Here is a 25,501-nt window from a genome sequence, read left to right on the forward strand (position 1 = left end):
AATGGTGTTCAAAAGTTTTTGTTTTATTTCATTTTGGAATGCAAGCAGTTATCAGTTCTGCCACTGAGCAACCTGGAAGTTGAAGGCAGCAGGAAAAAAGAGTGTGAGGAAAAGACCCATCATGAGATGGGCTGACTCTATAAAGGAAGCCACGGCCCTCCGTTTGCCAGTCCTGAACAAGGCTGTTAAGGATAGGATGTTTTGGAAGACATTCACCTAGTCGCCATAAATCAGAAAGAGCTTGCTGGCACTTAACACACACAAAGCCAATTCAGGTAGCTGTGATCCATTTCCTCAAATATGATCATTAAAACAACCCCAGTGACTTTTATGGTACCCTGGCTAAGAACTCTAAGGTTCTGTATTCAGGACCTAGTCTTTATTGGGGCTTGGGTTGAATTGCAGCACAGCCCATTATGTCTGTTTTGGAGAAGGGTTGTGGCTTGGGTATCCTGGCTTCGCAGGCCAAAAGGGCCAGTTTTAATTTCTGGTATCTCCAGTATTGTCCCCCCTCCCCCAGAAACACAAGCAGTCATCCCCCCAAGCCCCCTACCCTCCTAGGGCCTCCGCAGCCAGAAGAACAGGGAAACTCCATCTCAAATGAAGCCAGAGAAATTAAAGGTGGTTCATGGCGTTTGTCTCCCAGCCAAGCACTAAGCGGGGCTGACCCTGCTTAGCTTCCAAGAGCTGACAAGATTGGGCTGGCTCAGCCCATCCAGGTTAGGGCCCGGTTTCTCTTACAGGCCATAAAGCCCTAAGACTAGAGATGCAAAGGTCTACAAAGGGAGGAAAGTCCCATCCACTATCCCTTTTTAACATCTGGCACTTAATTTTTTTTAAAGTAGGCTAGAGAGATGCTTTGCGGCCTCAACAGCACGAGGAATATAACAGTCATGCAGTTAAACTTTATTCAGATTCATCTATACACTATATTTTAAAGAAAGAAGTTAAAAAGTTCTTAAGCTAAGACTTGTTTTTCGCAGGATTTCAAGTCAGGTCCAGTACGGCTCCCCCACCCCGCCTCGCTAGCCCTCTACAAAATCCTCTTTGATGGGGGTGCAGCCAGCAAAGAAGCTGCTGGCGCTACTCAGGAGCCGCTTCCTCCTTTTCTTCCCTGCCGGCAGCTGGTTCTCGGTGTCCAGGTTCCCCAAATGGAAGCAGGAGCTTGTGTCGTGCTGCTCTGAGGCCAGGGCCTCTTGGATGTTGACTGGCTTCAAAACCTTGGGGAGGGGAGGGAAAGAAAGGTCAGAACTGGCCCAGACTTTCACAAGCTGCACTGGTTCGGCAGGAGAGGAAGAGTTAGTTTTTACATGCTGACTTTCTCTACCACTTAAGGAAGAATCAAACGGGCTTACAATCACCTTCCCTTCCCCTCCCCACAACAGACACCCTGTGAGGTAGGTGGGGCCGAGAGAGCTCTAAGAGAGTTGTGCTAGCCCAAGGTCACCCAGCTGGCTTCATGTGGAGCAGGGAAACAAATCCAGTTCACCAGATTAGCGTCCGCCGCTCATATGGAGTAGTGAGGAATCGAATCTGGTTCTCCAGATCAGAGACCACCGCTCTTAACCACTACACCATGCTTGCTCTAACCCTGCCCACCCCTGCAAGAATGTCTGCATACCTGGGGGGCGGGGAGGGGCAGAAGAGCTTCAGCAGGAGGGAAGGGAAGGCAGGTGGGGCTAAGAGGGGAAAATATAATTCCACACAGACAGCTTCCTAAAAAAATCACACATGAAGCTGCCTTCTGAATCAGACCCTTTGTCCATCAAGGTCAGTATTGTCTACTCAGACTGGCAGCAGATCTCCAGTGTCAGGCAGGGAAAGGTCTTTCATATCACCTACTATCTGCTCCCTTTCACTGGGAATGTTGGGAATTGAACTTGGGACCTTCTACATACCAAGCAGATGCTCTACCACTGAGCCACGGTCCTTCCCAAAAACAGTTGTGCCTGCCTTCTTTCAGAAGGAAATGCACACTCCCCCCCCCTGAGGCAGGGAAGGAGAATCTTCACGGAATCAAGTGTGAAAAGGGAATTCAAAACACACTCGGGGAAGGCGAAACTGGCAGTTAGCTGTGTCAGCCGCACAGCGGACAGGCAGGCATCGTGCATTTCTTTCTCAGTGTGCCACAACCATGTGAACAAGCATGACCATGGCAGATGCCAGTCTAGAGATGGCAGAGGGAGGGCATTTTGGTGGCGGTGGAAAGCGCCAAGTTGCAGTCAACTTCAGGCAACCCCGGAGGGTTCTCAAGGCAAGAGACAAGCAGAGGTAGTGTGCCATTGCCTGCCTCTGCATTGCGACCCTGGGCTTCCTTGGGCTACCATCCAGCTACCAACCAGGGCCTGCTCAGGTTCTGAGATCTGATGAGATGGGGCTAGCCTGGGCCGTTCAGATCAGGGCAAGGGCATTTTACCCCACAGCACTGTCATTCAAACATGCAGGTAAGACCCTCGGTCCCGGTGTGTCTTACCTGAGTGTAGCTGTAACCACTTGAGGGAACAAGTGGTTTATCAAGCAATTACTGTATTTCTCTACCCAATAAGAAATCTGGGGAAGCAGCAGGAGAGTAGTAAGGCCTTCCCTCCCTACTTGGCAGAGCAATGCAGACGACCCAGCTTCCCAAGGGAGTATTTGCACACTGGGGGAATTTATTGACTTCATTTATACCCCTACATTCGCCTCCATTTTATCCTCACAGCAGCCCTGTGAGGTAGATTAGGCTGAGAGTGTGTGACTGGCCCAAGGTCGCCCACCCAACAAGCTTGGATTCAAAAATCCGGTTCCCCGCATATCCTCGTCTAGCCCTCTAACCACTATTCTATGCGGGCTCCCAATTACCAAACGGTATATAAATTCATCCTGATTTAGTCACCGTTACACCCAACACAAGAAAGAGGAGACCGCCGCAGTCCTCCAGCTGTGCTATACTGCCATGCAAGCCCCACCCCACAGAGAAAACAGAACCGGTGGTTAGAACTTCTATCGCATCTCTGCGACTGACCAACCTTTTTGGTGGGACTGACCGACGGAGGATCAAAGAAAGTGTCTCCTGCCGACACCAAAGTGGAGTCTTCCCGGTTCAAGGTGGTGTCGAAGGGCTCTCCTGAGGACTCTTCCATGAGCATCCCCTCCTGAGGGAGGGAAGGATGTAAGAGAATCAGGTTTGCCCCAGATCCAATGGGATTCAGGGCATGGGTCACCCCTGGGGTGAAACAGGACAGGCGCTAGAGTCGTGCTGTCAGGTGACGAGTCCGACATTCGGGACAGCTGCCCCACAACGCCAAACAGACACCTCCCTCCCCTGCCGGGTGTGCATCAGGGTAAACCCCCCCACCCCCCAGTACTTTGCAGCCACTGCAAAAACCGGCAAGATTACAGACAGAAGGAGGCCGGAGCATTCCCCTTAATTTCAGATCATTTTACATTTTCTAGTCAGTCACCCAATTAAAATAAATTAGCTGCAACTAACAACACCAACATTCTCACATTATGAGAAGACAAGAGTCACTGGAAAAAACAATAATGCTAGGAAAAGTTGAGGGCAGCAGGCAAAGACGAAGACCCAACAAGAGATGGATTGACTCTATAAAGGAAGCCACGGCCCTCAGTTTGCAAGACCTGAGCAAGGCTGTTAAAGGTAGCACTTTTTGGAGGACATTGATTCATAGGGTTGCCATGAATTATAGAGTTGGAAGGGACCACCAGGTTATCTAGTCCAACCCCCTGCACAATGCAGGAAATTCACAACTACCTCCCTCTCCCACACCACCAGTGACCCCATACTTCATGCCCAGAAGATGGCCAAGATGCCCTCCCTCTCATGATCTGCCTAAGGTCATAGAATCAGCATTGCTGACAGATGGCCATTTAGTCTCTGCTTAAAAAACTCCAGGGAAGGAGCGCTTACCACCTCCCAAGGAAGCCAGTTCTACTGAGGAAGCGCTCTAACAGAAAATAACTCTGCACCATCCTGTATATGACAACCCTTCAAGTACTTGAAGATGGTTATCATATCCCCTCAGTCTTCTCCTCTTCAGGCTTCAGCTCCTTCAACCTCTCCTCCAAGGACTTGGTCTCCAGACCCCCTCACCATCTTTGTTGCCCTCCTCTGGACATGTCCCAGCTTGTCTACATCCTTCTTAAATTGTAGTGCCCCAAACTGAACACAGTAGGTGAGGTCTAACCAGAGCAGAGTAAAGCAATACCATCACTTTGCATGATCTGGACACTATACTTCTGCTGATACAGACCAAGATTGCATTTTAGCAAGTTGGAAGCGACTTGACAGCACTTAACACACACAGAACAACACCAACAGCGATGTACAAAAACACACAAAACCACCCATTTTCCACCTGTATTTGGGAGAGGTAGAAGGGGACGCAGAAAACCACTCTCAAGGGTCTCCTGCACAGGGGAAATGGGGGGGGGAGGCTGCCTCTTCCAGAGGGCTACAAAGGACCCCCGTCTCCACTGGGGGAGCCACTCACCAAGACGCCGTTGGCCCGATTGCGGCACTTCTCCGATTCGCAGCGGCAGTCCTCTGAACATTCGACCTTCTGCTTCCGGCAGCCGCAAAGCCGGTTGCTGCAGCGGCCTTTGCAGTTGCACTACGAGACACAAGCTGAGTAAGAAGGAGCACACCTGTGCGCGCACGCAAGGCCGGTGGTGCCGTGCCAAACCCATCAAGGAATACCACAAAGCCGGCACATTCTGCCCACTTGGCTTGTGTTCTCTTATCCTGCTCCATCCGACCAGGTTCTATAGGAGCTGCCGAAACTCCACCCTCTTCCCCTACCCAGCCGTACCCCCAAGAAGTTCTTCTTGATTCCTCTGGCTATTTTCGCTGGCACCCACTCGGCGTCTTCCGTTTCTCCTCCCGACTCTTCTGACTCGGACGGCTCTTCCGGTGCCAGCTCGGAGACAGGCCTGGCGGTAGTTTGCCTGCGAGGCTTGGGCTGAGCGACAGAAAGGGAGGACAAGGAGGTACCCTCTGTCACCAGCTGCAGGAACCAATCAGGACTGGGCCTTGCCTGGTCACCAGCTTTGCCTAGCTAGGAGAACCAAGGCAAAGAGGGCACGCCTCACCCAACTCACCAAGCCCGACCCCTCTAATTCAGGCCAGCATTTACTGTGCATTTTTAAAATAAACACCACTTGGTGGTGATGGAAATTGCTGTCAAGTCACAGCTGACTTAAGACAAGAGATGTTCATAGGTGGTTTGCTATTGCCTGCCTCTCCAAAGAAGCCACAAACTTCCTTGGTCATCTCCCATCCAAGTACTAACCAGGTCCAACCCTGCTTAAGCTTCAGAGATGTGACGAGATCAGGCTAGCCTGGGCCATCCAGGTCAGGGTGAAGACCACTTGCAGCACCTTAATTTCGTTTCTCATTATTATCTGCTTTTGAGGCACAAACCCATGCTATCCTCAAAACCAACCCCATGTAGTTTTTGTGCATGGTCTGTTTCATAGTCGTCCACCCCCCACAACAGAAGTGTGGGTATTGACCATACAATATAGGGTCGCCTTTGTGGTGGCATCAGAACTCCCAACCCAGGAAGGCTCACTAATGCCTCTCCTAGCAGAACCTGGTTATGATCCCTTTTCCCAACTGGTATCCAATCCATTTTAACTTTTTAGTTTGATTGGCTATTTGGTTTCCTCTGTTGGAGCTTGAGGTTTACTTCAGTGTTTTTCATTAATTTGGAAACAAATTTTGTGTACCCAAACAAATGGGTACACGAGAGGGGGCCTTTTCAGTGGCAGCCCCAGAACTATGCAGCAACCTCCCCAGAGAGATGCACCCAGCCCCCTCACTCTTGATCTATAGCAGGCAGCTGAGGACAGTTTTTATCCATGACAGCATTTGATTGATTCTTCTGCTCACTGGCAGTTTTAAATTATTAATTGTTAACTTGTGGTTTTGTTTTTTTTGTATTTTATTATTTACATTGTAAGCTGCCTTGAGGTTCCTATAAGGTAGAAATACAGCTAATAAATGTTTTTAATTAATGAATTAAATGCAATTAATGAATTAAATCCTGCTCTTTGATCTACCAGTCTATAAACCCTGTTAACATCTATAAAACAAAAATAGAGATCACATATGAAGCTGCCTTATACCGATTCATCCCCTTGTTCCATCAAGGTCAGTATTGTCTACTCAGACCAGCAGCGGCTCTCCAGGGTCTCAGGCAGGGGTCTTTCTCATCACCTACTCTCCGGATTTTCAACAGCAGATGCTGGGGATTGAAGCTGAGACCTTCTGCACGCCAAGCAGAGGCTCTACCACTGAGCCATGGCCCCTTCCCCTCCAAGTGAACCACCTCCAGCCCTATTCTCCCCTACCTTGGGTGGAATGTAATCAAAAGGAGATTCGGGGGTGTCTGCAACTGTTGGCGGAACATCACAGATGCGTTGGCTACTGGCTGCTTGAAGAATCCTCAGTTTCTGTTGGGGCGGGGGAAGAGATGGGTGATGAGCCACTGGGCGGGACCAAGGCCGCTTCCCTCTGCGACCAGCTGCCCCTCTCTGGCCGCCTACCTGTTTGACAGCTTCAAGCTCGTCGCAGAGCTCCTGGTTCTTCTCGAAGACCTCCTTCATTTTCGCCAGCTCCTCATCCTGTTCACAGAGGAGTGGGGGGGAGGTATTTAGATTTTCTCTTTGGCTGGAAAAATCCCTGGTGATGGGTCACCCATGCACTTAAAAGATTTGCACATTTGATGCCTCAGCGTCTGAAACAAGCTACTAAGAATGAGAGGTTTGGTATTTGAAATTCAAAGCTCCAGCGCTCTTAGCAAGGCAGATCCTTCTGTTTGGCAGCTTCTGATAGTTTTGTTATATATATTTTTAACTCGCCTTTCAGGGCAGTGTATGTAATTCTTTCCTCTCCCTTCCCATTCTTTGCCCACAAGAAGCCTGTGCAATATATATTTTTAACTCGCCTTTCAGGGCAGTGTATGTAATTCTTTCCTCTCCCTTCCCATTCTTTGCCCACAAGAAGCCTGTGCAGTATCTTAGTCTAGGGTGAGGGAATGCGATTAGCCGAAGACAACCTGGATTCAAGTCCAGTGGCACTTCAGAGACCAAGAAGTTTTCCGGGGTATGAACATTTGAGAATCCGAACTCATTTCGAGTCAGATACAAGCAGGATCCATGAGGATCTCCATTCCTACTTGTATCTAACGAAGGGAGCTTTAACTCTCGAAAGCTCATACCCCAAAAATCATGTCTGCCTGTAAGGTCCTCCTGGACTTGACTCTAGCTGTTCTGCTGCAGACCAACACGGCTACCCTCTGAAACTGACTTGACTTAAAATCTAGGCCCAGCTGCCCCCTAGCGCTGCCCTCAGCTTTAACGGCTCTTGGTCAACACAAAATTCTGCAGGACCAGCAACTGCTGCTCTGGGAGCACTCCTTTCTTTCCCCAGCTTCTGAGAACGCGACACCTCGTCTGCAGGGGGAGATCCTGCCCTCAGGTGCAGCTGCATCTCCATGCCACATGCAACTTTACCTGGAAGTTGAGGCGTTCCAGCAGTTGCTGCTCCCGCTCTGAAACCGAGGTCTCCAGCTTCGTCTCTGCTTCTTTGTGCTGTATCTGACTGAGCAAATACAGAACCTGTGAAGAGAGAAAACACAAAGAACCCACAACGCTATAGTCCGAAGTAGGAAAATTCTTGTAAGCCATCAACAACACAAGCATTCATCCCTGATAAAAGCAGGTCTGTGAATGCAAGCAGGACTTTGGATTGTCCCTCTCAGCACTGGCCCTGCATAGAGAACCGCCTGCAAGGTGTGTGTCATGGCACCGCCAATGACTGGAGAAGAATGCCAGGAGCCAACTGATGAGGGTGCCCACAGACAAACTGGCACAGGGCTCCGGTCCAGCAGGGCTAAAGTGATACTCTGACTCAAAAGAGATGATTCAGGAAGAGATGCTCAGCCACCAGTCTCAGTGGCTCTATTCAGGCCAGTTTCATATTCTAGGATTTGGAGCAGGGAGGCGGGAAGTGAGGAAAGGGGGGCTTGGGCTTCCTTCCTGACCGCAGCTGCCGTTAAGGAGCTCAGCTAATGGAGGAGCCACTCGAGGGTGTTTCCGTCTCCCCTGAGGGCAGGCTGTACCTTCTCTTGGTGCTGCTGCTCCATCAGGTCCATCTGGCTCTCGTGTGCCGCTTTCATTTCGGCGGTGACCTTACGCTCTTCAAGGAGCATTTTGTGGATGTCAGAAAAGGTGGCTTTGCTCTGCTGAAGGCGGCTCTCCAGTTTCCCGTCCTCCACTTTGGAGGAGACCAGCTTTTAAAAGATGTGTGGGTGGAGGAAGGCAACAGGTGTGAAAACAGCCCTGGAAACCAGCTCAGTACACATCTTCGGCTTCTAGTAAGCCACGGTGAGCCAGCATGGCGTAGCGGTTAAGAACGGCGGACTGCAATCTGGAGAACCGGGTTCGATACCCCATTCTGCCACATGAAGCCTATTGGGTAACTTTAGGCCAGTCACAGTTCTCTGAACTCTCTCAGCCCACACGGAGGCAGGCAATGGCAAACCACCTCCAAACATCTCTTGCCTTGAAAACCCGACTGGGTCGCCATAAGTCTGCCGTGACTTGACGGCGCTTTCCACTGTCAAGCCACAGCAGCAGAGCAGTGTCCCCCTCTAGGCCCTCAGCAACAGAAGAGTTGGTTTTTGTATGCTGACTTTCATAGAATCATAGAGTTGGAAGGGGTCACCAGGGTCATCTAGTCCAACCCCCTGCACAATTCTCTACCTTTTAAGGATAATTCTCTACCTTTTTAAGGAGAATCAAACCAGCTTGCAATCTCCTTCCCTTCCTCTCCCTACAAACAGACACCTGATGGGGCTGAGAGTTCAGAAAGAACTGTGACTAGGTCAAAGTTACCCAACTGGCTTCATGTGGAGAAGAGTTGGTTTTTATCTGCCAACTTTCTCTACCTTTTTAAAATGGAGAATCAAACCGGTTTACAATCTCCTTCCCTTCCTCTCCCCGCAACAGACCCCTTGTGAGGTAGGTGGGGCTGAGAGTTCTGAGAGAACTGTGACTGGCCCAAGGTCTCACAGCAGGCTTCATATGGAGGAGTGGGGAAACCAACCTGGTTCACCAAATTAGCATCCACCGCTCATGTGCAGGCTTGGGGAATCACACCCAGTTCTCCAGATTAGCCTCCGCCACTCATGTGAAAGAGTGGGGAATCAAACCTGGTTCTCCAGATCAGACTCCACCGCTCCAAACCACTGCTCTTAACCACTACACCATGCTGACTCTAGGAGTGGGGAACTCTTTTGACAGTGTAGTTTTGCCATATGCTTGAGGTGACTGTGGCTCCCCCCACTTCCTTCCTTCCCCCGGTTCAGAGGCTCAAGGCGTTTGACGGGGCCACTGGCCACCTCTTCCCCAGCCCAGCCCAGTCGGGCAGGGACACTCACTTCCCCGATCAGATGCTTGATGGCGCACTTGGCTTCCGGAATGGTTGCGATGCTTTCCCAGCGCCGCTTCTTGTGGTCTCCACTCTCCGCCTCCAGCAGCTTTTGCTGCAGGTCCGCGATCTGGGCACTCCTTTGGAAGAAGTCAGAAATGGTCGTGGGGCAACCGCTAGGAGGGACTGCCTTGGGGGGGGCATGAGCCTGTTCGTTCTCTACTTCTTTGACAAGTGGGACCGTGCATGAGTTAAATGGCACCCTTCCTCTGGGGGAGGGGGGGTTGCTACTGACCGGAAAAGGAACTCTTGTTTAGGATTGGGGGCGGAAAGAAAGCTCCTCACAGCTCAGCTGCACTGTTCACCACATGGGCCCAAGTGCTTTTACGACCTCGAGGACTGGATCCATGATTTTAAAAGAGAAGGGGGAAATTGCTTGCAACCGCTAATAACATTATGATTTGTGCAGAAAGATGAGAGAAGAAGGAGGGCTGGTTTTTACATGCCGACTTTCTCTACCATTTAAGGCAGAATCAAACCGGCTTACAATCACCTTCCCCTCCCCACAACAGACACCCTGTGAGGTAGGTGAGGCTGAGAGAGCTGTGACTAGCTCAGGGTCACCCAGCTGGCTTCATGTGGAGGAGTGGGGAATCAAACCCGGTACTCCAGATCAGAGTCCACAGCTCCAAACCACCACTCTTACCCACTGCACCACCCTCACGAGTGTTCAGCACTGCCACCCAAGCTATGTTCTCCAGCAGCCCTGGAGGAGGAGAAACCCACCTCCCTTGCAGAGAACGCTGCCAAGTACTACCTAGCTGTGACGGCTTAGGGGAAGGAGAGATAAAAGGGTCGGGCTGTGCTCTTTAGGGCCACCGTGGAATCTTTAAAATCCACCAGCAACAACAGCCAAGCACTGGGGAGGGGCCTTTTTACATTTATCATCGCCCCCCCCTTCTGGCACTGTTGCCTCAGTCCCTTTTTAAAGAAATAAATATTTATTGTATCATTTTGTTTCCTTCTTGGATGCTGCCTCAAAGGCCGGTTATCTACCAAAAAGGCAGCACAGAAATAGTGCAAGTCAGGAAAACAAATGACGTGAAACTAGATTCGAGTTTAGCAGCACCTTAGAGACCAATTAGATTTTCAGAGCATGAGCTTCCAAGAGTCAAAGCTCCCTCTGTCACATACCTGGGCTCTCAACAAGTGCTTACACTCATCCTTTAAGGTGTGACTGGACTAGAATCCAGCTCTTCTACTGCAGACCAACGCGGCTACCCTCTGAAACTAAATAAAGTGCAGTTCCGTAAAAAGGTTCTAGACAACAAAACGCCACCTTTCTTCAGATGGCTTCACAGGGTAGCTATTTTGTTCTGCAGTAAAAGAGCCAGATTCGAGTCCAGCAGCACCTTAGAGACCAACAAGACTTTCAGGGTATGAAAGCTTATTCCCCAAAAATCCTCTCCGCCTGTAAGGTGCTACTGGACACTCATCTTTCTGCAAACACACAACACCTGGCCTTGGGCAAGGCCCCAATTCAAGTCAACCAGGGCAGCCCAAGGACACGGCGCACTCAGTGCCAAAGGAAACGCAGACCTTATTTCCCTCCCAGCATCTCTTCCTTTTTTTTATATAGAATTTTTATTAACAAAAAATCCCTTCCAGGATTTCTTCCTTACCCCTGCGTATTTCAACTACTCTGACAGGCCCCTGGGAGAAACTACTTGCTTCCTCTCGCTCTATTCCACTTTGAAACAGATGCGGCAAAACTTTCAAACAACCGCCCCAAATGAAAAGGCCGGCATCAGTGCCAAGTTCCGCTTCTCCGGAAGGAGGCCCCAAACACGTACCTGAGCTCCATCTCCGTTTCCAGGCTCTCGATCTGCTTTGTGATGGAATGGTTGATTTCCAGGGTGTTGCTGGAGAATGTGCGCCTCTGGAAGAAAGCAAGAAGGCAAGTCCTAGGGGGGCAGGTGAGAGCACTTCAAGGGTCTCAAGCTCAGAGGACCATTTCTGGTACAGCGCCTTTTGTTTCCCCCTCTTGACAAACCAAGAAGGATGATATCCCCCAGGGTAAAAAAGAAGAAAGACGCCCCTCCCAAAGTGGTTGGGAAGAATATTCCCTTGAAAGAGCCCCCCCCTCAAGTGAAATAAGACTGGCTGTGGGTCAAAACAGAAGATCCTCCCCCACTTCCCCCACAAGTGAAACAAGGCTGGCCGAGGATCAAAACGGAAGACCCTCCCCACTTCCCCACCTGTCTGCTCAGGGCCAGTTTCTCTACTCCAGCACCGCTAACCTTGTATTTCGAGGGAAGGTTCTCCCCAGCGTCCCGCTTCTCTTTAAGCTGTGTGATCTCCCGGGCGAGGGTTTTCCTGTCCTCCAGAAGGTCATTGAGGTGGTGCCGAGCCTCTTCCGTACGAACCAGGACCTCGACTTCGTTCGTGAGCCAGCTCTGGACCGGATTGGGAGAGTGGGGAGAAGATACGGCTGAGGTTCTACAGCAGGGCCCCCAGTCTTTTCAAGCCTGGAGGATCCCTTGGAATTCTGACAGTGTGGTAGGGACAGCCACAAAATGGCTGCCACAGGAGGCGGAGACAGCACCAGCCAAACAATGGCCTCAGCAGCTTACCCTCAGTCACACAAGGCCCTTGTGCTGTGGAGGCAGCTACTACCAAAACAACATTTTTAAAAATCTGCAAAGCCAATCAAATTTCCAATGGCCAATTAGGAGCCCTGCTGGGCAAAGACCCCCACCTGACCACACCCATTTTCTAAAAACACTTAGCAGGCGTCAGTAAAGGTGTTGGTGGGTGCCGTGGTGCCCTTGGGGACCAATGTTCTACAGGAAGGCAGCCCAGTAGCTCCATATGGGCTTTCAAGGTCACATCTAGAGAGCCTGCACACCAACTCCGTGCCATCTTGCCTCTGCTTGGCTCCTGGATCCCTCCTCCCAGCACACGCTAGCTATGCCACCATGGATCTCTCATGTTGCTCAAGGAGAAGGGAGGGTTCCAGTTGCCCCACCTTCACACGGTTAGCAATTCCTTCAATTCCGCGGTTCATGTTCTCTTTCCGCTTATCAGCAACTTCCCGTTGCTTTTGAAGAGCATCTTTCAAGCGTTTGTTGGCAGCAGCTGCCTATGAGAGAGAGAGAGAGAGACAGACAGACACTCAACTACCAGCCAAATGAGGGACAATGTTTTAAAGCTAGAAGTCTGTCTTCAATACGATATGGAATTACACATGCTAGTGTAGCAATAGTTTGATTGTATTACAAGCTTTCTTGCTGATCAGGCATATTTTCCTGTCTTTGTCAGCTCATACCAGGTTCATCAACTGGTCAACTCTGATTGCGATAAGTTTTCCTTTTATCTTTGACATTCAATTAAAAGCTACTGAAACCCTAGATTTATTGCCTTTTAATAAATTGTTTGGCCCTCTAATCTTGCTTGAAAAGATTATGAGCACATATCAGATGTATTTTTAGATGCAATTGTTTGATTATCTCATCAATAATTAATACATATCAATCTAGATGATGATCGCATATTTAAGTTACAAAAGATTCAGTGTAAGGAAGACTGCTATCTTTCTATATTACGTACAGATGTGATACGCAAAATCAGATTTCTCTGAATGAATTAAAATTAAAAAATTATTTTTAAAAAAAGCATCTGAAGCAGGAGGTTGGAGGAAACCTTTCTCTGCCCAAGATCTTGAAGAACTGCTGCCAATCAAGAGAAATAATGTTTATCTAGATGGATAGGGGAGAAAGAAGTCAGTAAGGTGAGTCTGTAACCACTCACCTCCTCTGCTTTTCGCCTGAGGACGCTGGCTTGCTTCTGGAAGTCTTGCTCCAGTTTGACAAGTTCGTACTGCCTCTTGCGGTCCTGAAAAGGAGACAGTAGTAGAAACAAAAACTTCAAAACCCTGCCTTTGACTCTGCTTCCAAATAAACATGATAAAGCTTTTGGATAGATGTAGACATGTATTACTCTGCTACCATCTACATAAGCCTCACTATTTATTTGTAACACAGGTGTAAATGCACAAACAGGTGTTATCATGTCGCTTTCAACTTGTGGTGACTCTATGAAATTAATGACCTCCAAAAGTTCCTAACATTTACAGCGTTGCTCAGATATTGCGAAGTGAAGGCTGCGGCTTCCTTTATCAAGTCAATCCATCTTGTGCTGGGTCTTCCTCTGTTCCTGCCGCCTCCAACTTTTCCTTATCCCTCTTGGATGCACAGCTTAATGTGGTGAGGGGGTTTGAGTGTGTCAGTAAAGCTGAGAGATATACTGTCAGGAGTTACACTCTGCCAAGAGCCTAAACTCCTATAAAAGTCACTCAAGGCAGAATGGTCGCAGCTCAGACACCAGACTAAGAAACATCCGCCCCCTTCAGGAATCAACGGAAAAGAATGGGCAGCTCAGAGGTGGAATGTACAGATTGCCAACATTTATACAGTTACTCTATGATGTTTGGATGTTAGAACCCTATCTGATGCCATTCCAAGAGGTCACACTGGAGCCTGCTTAGGCTTGGAAGGAAATCAGCTTCCTGTTCACTGTATTGCCTTCTTGCTGGTGGTGGGGGCATGAATAGTGAAAAACAGCCTCTACAGAAGTTAATAAATCTTATCAGAAGGAGCCCAAAGCATTTCCGGTGCAAAACCTTAAGGGGAAATGATAAAAGAGAACTTGGCCATATGGTTAGCAAAATGGTTTTGTGTTAAGCGAGCCAACTTTGAAGACAACCCCTCAGCTTCTCAAGGACGATGCTGTTCTTTGGCAGACACTCCACTGACCCGCTCTTTCAGCTGGATCACTTCTTTGTCTTTCTGCAGCTTCCAATGCCTAAATTTCTCTGCATCTTCTTTCATCTGACGTATGAGCTGAACACGCTGGTTTTTCATCGCCTGGAAGAGCAACAACAAAAAAAGGGAGGTTGGGTAATTACACTGTGGGGTTAGCTCTCCTCCTGCTCTCTACTCATGTCAGGGAGCCAATCATCTCATAAGCTGTTCCGAAGAATCCAAGATGGGCAACTGCACTGTTTTCATGTGTGATTAGACAGATTTTTTTCACAGCCACTACCCTGGCCAATTGTCTGCTGATGATTGTAATTTCAAAAGGTGTGTAATTCAACTCAAAAGTCGTTTTTAGACTTTGTATATAAGTGTCTCGTGCACCTTCTATGTCTGCCCATGAACCCATCAATCTTGCAATCACTTCTGATTTAAAGGTTGCATCTGACTGAGCAGGTGCCAAGAGAAGCGGGAATTGTACCGCAAGAGGTTCTATGCTTTACATAAGTTCAGCAGTTTAGTGCTCAAGCTCGAAAAGGAGCTGCTACTTCGGACTATGCTGCTGTTTCGGGGAGAAAATTCCACCACAGGCTGAGTTTTTCTACCCGTTCTGCCCCAGCCTCTGGCTGCTTCAGCCTGAAAAACAGCTGCTACCTGGGACAGTGTGCCTTGCCCCAAGCCTCCAGAGGTTTAAGAAGCTGCCTAAAAGCCTCATTATAGGTCCACTTTAACAGTCGATGAGAAGTCAAATTATCCTGATTTCAAATATCTGGCTGCGAGTTACATATGAGCTGGTCGAGGGGTGCAGATTCAGATCTGCTTGGCACAGCGTGAGGTCTGAAATCATCTCAGCCAGCGAGGGCCTGACAAAGAGCTCTCTTGGCATGTAAGCGGAGGAGTTGGACCAAAGTAGGCCTGCCTCGCCATCATGCCTGCGCTGATGTTTGCAGCCTGTCTGTGTTCAGGGGGAACTCACATGGCAGGTGCAGGAGGGGGAAATAAATAAACAAAGCTTTGTTTTTAACTGAGCTTCTGGCACTATTTACCCGGATCTCCTGGTTCAGTTTGGAGACAGTCTGCTCACTCGTTTCTTTCATCTTCAGAAGCTTCGACTGCTCCTTCAGTTTCTTCTTCAGGTCCGTCATTTCCCCTTCCAGCTCCTGAAGACGCTTCCTCCGGCGCTCGCTGAGTCTGAAAAGAGCAGAGTTCATGTAATCGCAACTTTGACACCACTTCCCCAGTGGCAGCTTCTTCCTTTGTGCATGACACCCTCCCACCCTGGGAGAGTCCGGAGCTCTTACTTGGCTTGACTGACATCCTTCTTCGTCATATGAAGCGAGAGAACCAGGTCTTCTTTCTCCTTCTGCAACTTGGCAACTTCCACTTCCAAGTCCTGGATATTAGTCTTAATTAAAAAACACACAAGTACTTACATAAAGGGCTAAAAAGTTGATGTTGGAGGCAATAGCATTATGGTTAATAGATCATTACTAGTTCTAAGAGTAGAGTTGGCAGCTTGTGCCAATCATTAAAAGCATGAAATCAGGCCACCCACAGACAAGGTGATGAGTTCCTTTTGACCCCAGGGACTTCCGAGGTATGTAGAAACACATGACTTTGTTTCATTTACCTTGGGGAGGGACTTATAGCAATGCCCTGATGAGGACTAAAATGGTTCTCCTCTAGTTTTCTTGAACAAAACACAGAAATAGTTGGAAAAATTGGAACTATATGCAATACTTACTTTCCTATCAAGCCTACACTTTTCTGATTTAACAACATAAAACGCATCATTTGTAACTTAGCATATATCGTCATCATTGTGTCTAATTCTCAACATGGCACCATCTGCGGATACTTCTATCTAGACACTGGAGTCATGAACAGACAAGACAGATTTTTCTACGAAGCTGAGAAAAGCCTCAGATATGCAGAAAAAATGAAATCTAAAAAGTAAATTGAAGAAAGACATCACACAAAAAAAGAACAGAACTAGCACATACTCCTTTAAGAAACAAAAGCCTCTTCAGCAGCCATTTTGAGGGTTGCTAGGCAACCAAAATATTGCGTTTCTTCCTCATACACAAAAGATGAACTGCAGTGCCACTTTATATAAGACAAACATTCTGTTTTGTCAGGATTCAATAAAGATAAGTACTGTAAGTAACAGTAATTACTACGCTTACAGTCAAGGATGTTTTTTGCATTTACAGAAAAATATTTACTTTGCAAACAAACAAAACCACTTGACAGGGATTGAGCATGCCCTCTAAGGTATGCTGAAGACAGTTTAACTGATATTAAAGAAAAAACAAAAGCGAAAATGGGGTGGGTGTAAAATCAGTCTGCTCGAGCCCCTAACAGACTGTGGTATCCAGGTGAAGGAACTTTGGGGAGGGGTGAATTTCTCCACACAGATTCGTTCCATGATTCCCTGTGGCCCCCCAACTTCTTTCCTTCAAACTGGCTGCACTTGCATTACTCTGAAAGGAACCAATTCCTCACTGTGGGCAAGATGCCCAGTAGAGTAGCCCACTGCGCATACCTGCACAGGCCTTCCCGATTGGTACCCTTTACCTGGTATTGGCACTGGATGGGCTCCAGCTGGCTGTCGTTCTGAGTCATCTTCCGCGCCAGGGCTTCCTTCAGAGCCAGGGCTTTGTTGAGCTGAAGCAGCTCTTTGGACATCTGGGCCTGGTGGAGAGCGTGCCGGGTGGCGTATTCCTCTGAGGAGCTCTGATCGCCAAGATTAGCTTCTGTGGACTGGAACAGAGAGGGCCCAACGTGAACAGAAGAGATGCCAACTGTGGCACTGAGTGGGGCAGCATCATGGGGGCTACCCACACTGGCACTTCTCCCTCCATCTGTCATCTCATGTCAACTATCAAAGACTTCCTGTACTAGTTTGCCGCTGTCACATAAAGAGCTCAGAATGGTCTAAATAAAAGGTAAAGGTCTCCTGCGCAAGCACTGGGTCATTCCTGACCCATGGGGTGACGTCACATCCCGACGTTTCCTAGGCAGACTTTGTTTCCGGGGTGATTTGCCAGTGCCTTCCCCAGTCATCTTCCCTTTACCCCCAGCAAGCTGGGTACTCATTTTACCGACCTTGGAAGGATGGAAGGCTGAGTCAACCTTGAGTCAGCTACCTGAAACCAACTTCCGTCAGGATCGAACTCAGGTCGTGAGCAGAGCTTGGACTGCAGTACTGCAGCTTACCACTCTGCGCCCTGAGGCTCCTTCAGAATGGTCTACTCTGACTCAAAACACCTCTCCAAGGTATCAGGCAGCAAAAAATAATAATAATAATAAAAAAGGTCTCTTAGCACCTATTACCTGAAATTCTTTTAACTAGATATCAAGCCTGGAACTTTCTGCAGCCAAAACGAAATGGTTGGAGCGGCTGAGAGAGTGACTGGCATCAGGACCACCCAAGGAGCATTATGACTGACCAGATCTCCCTAGAAGAAACTCTGCCATCCACCCAACACACCTCACCCTTGATCTAGAGCATCTGAAGACAAGACAGATGGTTCAGGACAGCCACGGCCTCTACTACTGGAGCAGGGCAGAGGGGCCCCCTGGGAAAAGGCGGGTTTTTTTGTTCTTCCACACCCTTACTCGCTGCCATAGCCAATGTGGTATAGTGGTTAGTGTCGGGCCAGGATTGGGCAGACCCCGCGACAGGCAGCGAAGTGGTGATGGAACTAGGGCTGGATCCCTGCACCACCACCACCCTGGCAGGGCCTCAGCGCTTCATTTCTGCCCAAGCACTTTTTGCAGCAAGATGCCCCCCCTCAGAAAAAAAAATATCCTCATGATCATTTAGCTCCTGTTATTTGTTTAGGGCTGTACAATCTGTGCGTTTACAACCTGGTAACATCCTCAGACATACTGCTATTATCTCTTTTTTGCAACCCAAGAGACTCATTTGTCCAGTGGGTGCCTATGTCAAAAGCAGAACCCAGACCCAAGTCCAAGCTCTCTCAGGTTCAAACAAAACAGCTCTCACTTACAGCCCCGGATTCCTGTTCAGACGTGTCCATTTCGGCATCACAGGAAGGACTTTCGTTCTGCAGAGAAAACACGCATCATGCCAGTGCCTCACCAAGCCCCCACAACCCACCAATACCCTCGTTTGATTCAAAATCTAGCGCCCTCCCAACAAGATTTGCTCACAATGTGATGCTGTTGCTTTAACTTCTGTGGACCTCTCCCACCAGCCTACTCCAAGAGGCCTCAGTACCAGATTCCAAACTGACCGAGTCCTTACGGTTCAAGGCTCCCCGGCAGGTCGGTAGCCGGGAGAAGACATCTGACCAGAACACAGCCAGGGAGACGCCTCCTCCCTGTTCTCCAGCTCTCACCTGTAACTGGGCAATTGCTTGCTGCAGGCTGAGAATGGACTCCACTTGCTGCTTCAGCTCATCGTCCTCCAGCGTCTCGAGCAGCTTCTGCAGATCCAGCTTCAACCTGAAAGCCAGATGTGAGAATGCCATCGCTAGCCTGCATCGGACTTACACCATCATGATCTCCAGCTGCAAGACCTTACTCTGACCCCCTCCTCCCCAGCTCTACCAACAATGTTATTCCATACTTCACTGTGGGGGTTCCTTCCATCTGAACACCAAGCAACAATGTACCAGGCCCTGTCTCCCCCAGGCACAGATGGAGCCACCTTTTCTTCAATCACCCCGCAACCAAAATAGCTACAAGGATCTGGCGCTCCAAACCATTCTGAGCACACGGAACAGGGGACTTACGCCTCATGCTGCCGTAGCTCCTCCAGCTTGGTGTTGGCCTTCTCGTTCTGCTGCTCCGTCTACAGAAAGAGAGAGCGGGTCATGAACCGAGGTTTTGTTGAAGTTGCACGTTAACCGGATGACATGGCAATCTCAGGGCCCTGCTGCCTGGGAGGAGACGCTAGATCGGGACCCAGGACACTATGGGTTAGCCCTTCAGAGCACTCTACTAAATATTCATGAAGGACCTGCTCTCCATTGGAAGGCCTTTCTAGATCAGAAGAAGAGTTGTTTTTTATATGCCGACTTTCTCTACCACTTAAGGCAGAATCAAATCGGCTTACAGTCACCTTCCCTTCCCCTCCTCACAACAGACACCCTGTGAGGTAGGTGGGGCTGAGAGAGCTCTAACAGAGCTGTGAATACCCCAAGGTCACCCAGCTGGCTTTGTGTGTAGGAGTGGGGAAGCCAACCCAGTTCACCAGATTAGCCTCCGCCGCTCATATGGAGGAGTGGGAAATCAAACCCAGTTCTCCAGATCAGACTCCACCGCTCCAAACCACCTCTCTTAACCACACAACGCTGGCTCCCAGGATGAAAAGGCCAACGGTAAAAGGGTAGTGAAGGCGAGACAGCAACCTAGCAACACTGAAAAGCTGGCTAGAAAGCTTAATGTTCCCATGATCCTTCCATGAGTAGACTCCAGCTCCTGAAACTCTCAAAGCTACAAGCTTTTTTTGAAACCCCGTCTTGATTCTGGCGACAGAACAGCCACCAAGTCCTGTGGGAAGACACAGACACCCAAGTGAAAACCATTCAGAAAGGGCCTCACCATGATTATCCTCTCGAGCATCTGGGCGATCTGACCGGCGGCCTCACTCAAGCCCCGGCTCAGCTTCTCATTCTCCACCACCAGGGCCTCGTTTCTCTCCATCAGGGACTGCAAGTTTTCCGACGGTTCCCCACTGAAGTCAGACAAAAACATTTTGTTAGGGGAAATCAGGAGAAGACCGGAGTCCTGCAGTTATGGAGATGCTGGTTGATACGCAGAGGTCTGGATCCAAAGATTTCAGTCTGCTAATGGTGGAGCCTTCCGCAATGAAAGAAGCTGCTGGATCCAACTCAGTGCCTTTGGAAGAGAGAGGCATCTCTCACCCAAAGTTATGCTGGAGACAAACTATACCGTGGTACAACCGATCTTGCCGTCTTTCTCTACCACTTAAGGAAGACTCAAACCAGCTTACAATCACCTTCCCTTCCCCTCCCCACAACAGACACCCTGTGAGGTAGGTGGGGTTGAGAGAGTGTGAATAGCCCAAGGTCACCCAGCTGGCTTCATGTGGAGGAGTGGGGAAACAAATCCAGTTCACCAGATCAGACTCCACTGCTCCAAACCACCGCTCTTAACCACTACCCCATGCTGGCTGACAAGCAACTGTCTCAGCAAACCAAAGTAAACCCTATTGGGTTCATAAGGGCTATTGATTGAGAAATCTTACCCAATAGACACTGGAACCGTCCCACCATGAGCCTGCAGCAGTAAGACCTGGAGCTGCTGAACCTGAAAAGGAGGTGGTCACCATTCATAACCTGCCTTGCCATTGGTATACCTTGTGGGGAGCGGGGGGGGGGTCCCCTGACACATTGGAAGCTGGAGCCCGTCCCCAGAGCGGCTACAGCAGCCGCGCACTTCCCTCAGGGCCCCTCGCTTCTCCGCTTGGTACCTGGAGCCTTAAATGGTTGATCTCCGCTGCCTGGGGGTCAACGTTCACTATGGGTTTGTTCTTGATTTTCCTCGCCCTGTCGGCATAGCGAAGCGTGTTCAGAGTCTCTTCCATGTTGGAATCCGCCGGGCTCACGCAGGCGATCATCAGGGTGTGGCTGTTGCCTCCCAGGGAGTCTAGAGACAGAGACAGAATCAATAGCTTGGGCTGACAAGGCAAAAAGGAATCCTTTTGGTTTACTGCAGCAAGTAAAGGGGGAGAGGGCATTCAGAGGCACCAGTTGACCCCCCACCCCCGTGACTCGCCTTTCATTCTCACCTTGCAACAGGCGAGTGAGCTTTGAGTCCCTATAAGGGATGTGGTTGCCTCGCTTAGCTTCATCCCCAAGAGCACTGATGACGTTCCCAAGGCAGAGGAGCCCTTTGTTAATGTTGATTCCTGAAAACAAAAGCAAAACCATGGACCTCTCCAACAAGACCTCTTGGCTCCCCACCAACAAGGGGGGGAAGCAAAGCCCCTTTGAAAGAAGCCTGGCTGAGAACTCCCAACAGGGAGTAACTAAGTGCTAACAACAGCGCCATGGGCCTCGAATCTGAATTTAGATGCTGCTTCCTTGACCTACCAGGATTCAAAAGCAAGGATTATTCCTCCTTGAAGAAGCAAGGAGATTGAACACACAAGAGATCACCAACCCCATCAAAGCGGCCATCGCATGAATGCAGGAAGCTACCTCATACTGAATCAGACCCTTGGCCCATCACAGTCAGTATTGTCTACTCAGACAGGCAGTGGCTCTCCAGGGTCTCAGGCAGAGGTCTTTCACATCACCTACCACCTGGCCCTTTAAACTGGAGATGCCGGGGATTGAACCTGGGACCTTCTGCATGCCAAGCAGAGGCTCTTCCACTGAGCCACGGCCCCTCAGGGAACCAAGCCCACGCGGCCATCCGAAATTCATTCTGCTCACCTTCCCTTAGACGATCTCCTTCTGCTTTGGTCTTCTTTTGTCTTTCTGAACCAGCCAAGTCCACAAGGTGCAGCTTGGAGTGGAAGCTGAGATTCCTAAGGCAGAGGAAGAAGAGGTTCACACCCAAGACAGCAAGCAGAGTTTGGGAGAGGATCAGACGCAGAGGGGCTCTGAGGCTCACCCTAAAGCGCTAGTTAGCATCCTGGATATCAAGCGAGAGCTTGCACCAGCCAGTTCCCAGCTTTCAAAGTTCTGCCCTTCTTGCTTTTCTATCTTTAAAGTGACACAAGAGGTTCTCCCGCAGCCCCTCCAGTTTTTCACCCCCTCCCAGAGTACTTCAACCAAAAGCAGCTGAGCAACAGTCTTTCAAGAGGTCCCGCCCTCGCTTACGTCTCCTTCTTGCTTCTCTGTTCAATGGAAATGGTGAAGATCGCATGGGAGCGGGACGACTGGGTGTTCATTGCTGTGGCAGCCACCGTTCGGGAACTGTTCCCCTGCTCCAGGCAGTCGACGGTCTCTTGAGCACCAGTCACTGTGTGTTCTGTCAATCCCACAATCTGCATGAAGAGGGAAAATTGGCTGTTTCCATCATCAATACTCACTCATCCTTGATGGCTTCTTTTAAATATTACACTATGCTTCATTTTTGTCTAGGCACTCCTCTGTGAACAGAAGACCACAGACTTTAAACTTTTAAAGTACTGGCTGCTTTGAGATAGAAGCAGGAAGGTGCCTATCCCAAAGTAGCTATCCAGCATGCCAACAATGTGAGGGGGAGAGGGAGATCTTCCTCTTCGGAAAGGGCACACTAAGAGGAACCTAAGCAACCCCCCTGTTCTCTTTTCTGGAAGCCACTTTTCTGAGTCAAAAGCAAAGATCTAAATACTTTTTGATGGGAAGACTGGAAGTCTGAGTTGAAGACATCAAGATTATGAGCACCTACATTAAGTGAGGCTAAAATACCCATATGAAGCTGCCTTATATGGAATCAGACCATCAGTCCATCAAAGTGAGTATCATCTACTCAGACTCACAGCAGCTGTCCAGGGTCTCAGGTGGAATCACATCACCTACAGATTAGTCCTTTCTAACTAGAGATTCTAGGGATTGAACCTGGGACCTTCTGCATTCCAGGCAGATGCTCTACCACTCAGCCCGTCTTCATGGTGGAAGCCACCCAGCAGCAATGATATGCTGCCAATTCCCCCCTTAACATCAAGCACTGGCACAGAGGCCCACCTTTATGCCTTCCTTGGGGTCTTCACGGATGCTGATTTGAGATAAACGTTCTCTGGATGGGGCCAAGAGGTCCAAGATGTCTTCGTTGTAGATCTGAAAATTTTAAAGAAGAGAATCTCAGATCTTGAAATCCAAAACGGAACACAGATGAGCAGCATGGAAAGGACATTGCAAGATTAGGCCCAGAGCAGAATAAAACCCATCCGGATTGCCATAGTTATTCATGTGAAGCTGCCTCACACGGAATCAGAGCATTGGTCCATCAAGGTCAATACTGTCTACTCAGACTAGCACTGGTCTCTCTGGGATCTCAGGCTGTCTTCCACCTCACCTACTGCCTGGTCCTTTTAACTGAAGATCCTGGGGGACTGAACCCGTGGCCTCCTGCATACAAAGCAGATGCTCTGCCACTGAGCCACAGCCCCTTCCCTGGATCCTCTGAAAAATCACAGCTTGGTGAGGGGGCAAAGAAGTCTACAGAGAATTTTGAACACTACCTCATTCTGCAGGAAGGAGGTGAACCCGTAATGGTTAAATGGGTTTGGGTTGCTGGGGCGATGGATCAAACAAGCCCTTCTCCAGGGGGGCATCATGCTGGGGGGCGGGGGAGAGAGCCAAACTGCTTGTAGTGGCAGTTCAGAGATACCCAATCCCAGCCTCAACCAAAATCTGAGCACTTGGGGCTCAAGTCTTGGATTTCAAGAAACTGGATGAAGCTCCTTCCATATGTGCCTATGTGCCAACTATGGCAGCCAGGCAGCCACCTGATGGCTATCCGACCACTTCGGGTGGCCCGCCTGGCATCGACCAGAGCCTTTTCCATCGTGGCTCTGGCTCTATAGAATGGGCTCCCTGAAGAGGGGGGGGGCTCACTGGACATCTTCAGGAGGCGCTGCAAGGCCTGCCTGTTTGCCAGAACTTTTGAGAGTGACTGAATTGGCAGGCATCTTTTAAGGGGCTGGGGGGAACACATGAAGCTGCCTGATACTGAATCAGACCCTCGGTTCATCAAAGTCCATATTGTCTACTCAAACCGGCAGCGGCTCTCCAGGGTCTCAGGCGGAGGTCTTTCACATCACCTACTTGCCTAGTCCCTTTAACTGGAGATGCCAGGGATTGAACATGGGACCTTCTGCATGCCAAGCAGATGCTCTACCACTGAGCTTTTAACTTTAAAATGTTTTTAATTTTTATGGTAAGCCACCTTGAACCATGAGGAAATGTGGAGTACTTTAATAGATAAATGAATAAGTAAGAGCTGCATCCAGTACAGCAACAGACTATAAATGACATGGATGTTGAAACAAACAAACAAAAGAAAGGCTTTTACCTCTAAATAGGAGACCTTCCGGGAAAACTGCCACTCCTTCCTCTCTTCCATTTCTTGAAAGAGCAGCCTGATCACTCGGGGGATGACTCCAACTGTGGGATCGTTCTTTTGGTCAGCAGTGTAGGCCCCTCCCATAGAATAGGTCTTCCCGGACCCTGTCTGCCCATAAGCCAGAACTGTAGCATTGTACCCTATGGAATTAATACCCGGAAAAACCAAAAAGGGTCATTTTCATAAAGGAAACAAAAGACGCTTGCCGGCCCAGGTAACAGAAGATGCCATTTTAGATGCAAGCAAACGGAAGAACAACTAGCGTTCAAGACACGAATCTCTATGAAAACACACACACACACAGCCTGCTCTCTCTCAACAGGTGCACTCGCTCACCTTTAAAAATGCCCTTGACAAGGGGAGCAATGCAAGTATTGAATACTTCCTCCTGTTCAGTAAATGGGTCAAAAACGTAGTCATAGGTGAAAGGTTTGTCGTTACCCAAGATGACCTGTAAGGAGGAAGGGGAGAGAGTGAGGGTTATGTTGCTGCCTTTTAAAAACTCACCTCTGTGGAATGATGAGGCAGGGCTTGCCTTAGCAGCTGATTCAGGACACTCCAGTCACCTCTGATTCTCCCTCCCACCTTAAGATGAGAGGAGATTTTGTATCATAGACCTCCTCCTCCACCACCTTTCTCCCAACAACTCTCTCTGGATTCTGGGAGAACAGCCAGTCCAGTGTCATCCTTCTCAGTCTGGCTGCAGGAGCCTAAATTGCTTCTGTCTGCCCCTGCACTTTCCATGCACACACCCATCTTCAGCTCTCCTGGGAGTCCTGTTGTCATGTCTACCACAGTGGGAGTACCAAGCTGGGTTTCTGCCCTCCCCTAAAATGCCACTGGTTCCCGCAGCTCTTCTTCAGGCTGGACTGGGTGGTTGTGCTAGTTGGCCTTTTGGAAGCTTGGTCCCTTTAATCAGCAAGGCTATAGGGAGGATTCCAGGTGCCTATTTAGGACACAGCACTGGGCCCGTCCCCCAAAGCACATCTCCTATAACACCAAGACTATTTCACACGAAGTTAACATAAGTCAAAAAGTCCCAGGTTCCCATATCTCTTCACCTGAGGTGCTCCAGGGACAAAAGACAAACACATCTGGCAGCCCTCGTCAATTTCTTTGGGCACAAGAGGGCGGCACCTGAGAGCCACCCTCACAGGGATCGCCTTGGCCTCCTCCTTTGACATGGTATAAGATTACC

General features: G+C 49.3%; 1 protein-coding gene across 1 annotated transcript; it reads right to left on the reverse strand.

The window, feature by feature from the left end:
• Positions 1-1,025: 1,025 nt before the first annotated feature.
• On the reverse strand, positions 1,026-25,487 carry LOC130489846 (chromosome-associated kinesin KIF4-like). Its single transcript, XM_056863640.1, has 30 exons — positions 25,365-25,487; positions 24,640-24,754; positions 24,253-24,443; positions 22,923-23,015; positions 22,074-22,240; positions 21,684-21,778; positions 21,035-21,154; positions 20,717-20,892; positions 20,492-20,553; positions 19,825-19,957; positions 19,014-19,072; positions 18,618-18,723; positions 18,267-18,323; positions 16,828-17,013; positions 15,552-15,655; positions 15,297-15,441; positions 14,251-14,361; positions 13,247-13,330; positions 12,465-12,578; positions 11,737-11,892; positions 11,290-11,375; positions 9,447-9,576; positions 8,127-8,297; positions 7,519-7,623; positions 6,550-6,627; positions 6,355-6,456; positions 4,812-4,961; positions 4,494-4,613; positions 3,009-3,134; positions 1,026-1,220 (listed from the first exon to the last, which is right to left on the reverse strand). Exons 1-30 carry the CDS (start codon positions 25,485-25,487, stop codon positions 1,026-1,028), a joined length of 3,660 nt encoding a protein of 1,219 aa, XP_056719618.1.
• Between the last annotated feature and the right edge of the window lie 14 nt (positions 25,488-25,501).

The sequence above is a fragment of the Euleptes europaea genome, chromosome 18 (assembly GCF_029931775.1).
Source record: "Euleptes europaea isolate rEulEur1 chromosome 18, rEulEur1.hap1, whole genome shotgun sequence".
Taxonomy (NCBI): Eukaryota; Metazoa; Chordata; class Lepidosauria; order Squamata; family Sphaerodactylidae; genus Euleptes; species Euleptes europaea.

Bases quoted from the DNA above. Each gene is read 5' to 3' on its own strand.
- LOC130489846 (XM_056863640.1), bottom strand. From the start codon at position 25,487: ATGTCAAAGGAGGAGGCCAAGGCGATCCCTGTGAGGGTGGCTCTCAGG. The intron at 19,958-20,491 runs GTAAGATTTCTC...GTCTGACTTCAG, and splicing joins ACGGTTCCAGTGTCTATTGG to TGGGGAACCGTCGGAAAACT. The intron at 12,579-13,246 runs GTGAGTGGTTAC...TCTCTCTCATAG, and splicing joins TCAGGCGAAAAGCAGAGGAG to GCAGCTGCTGCCAACAAACG.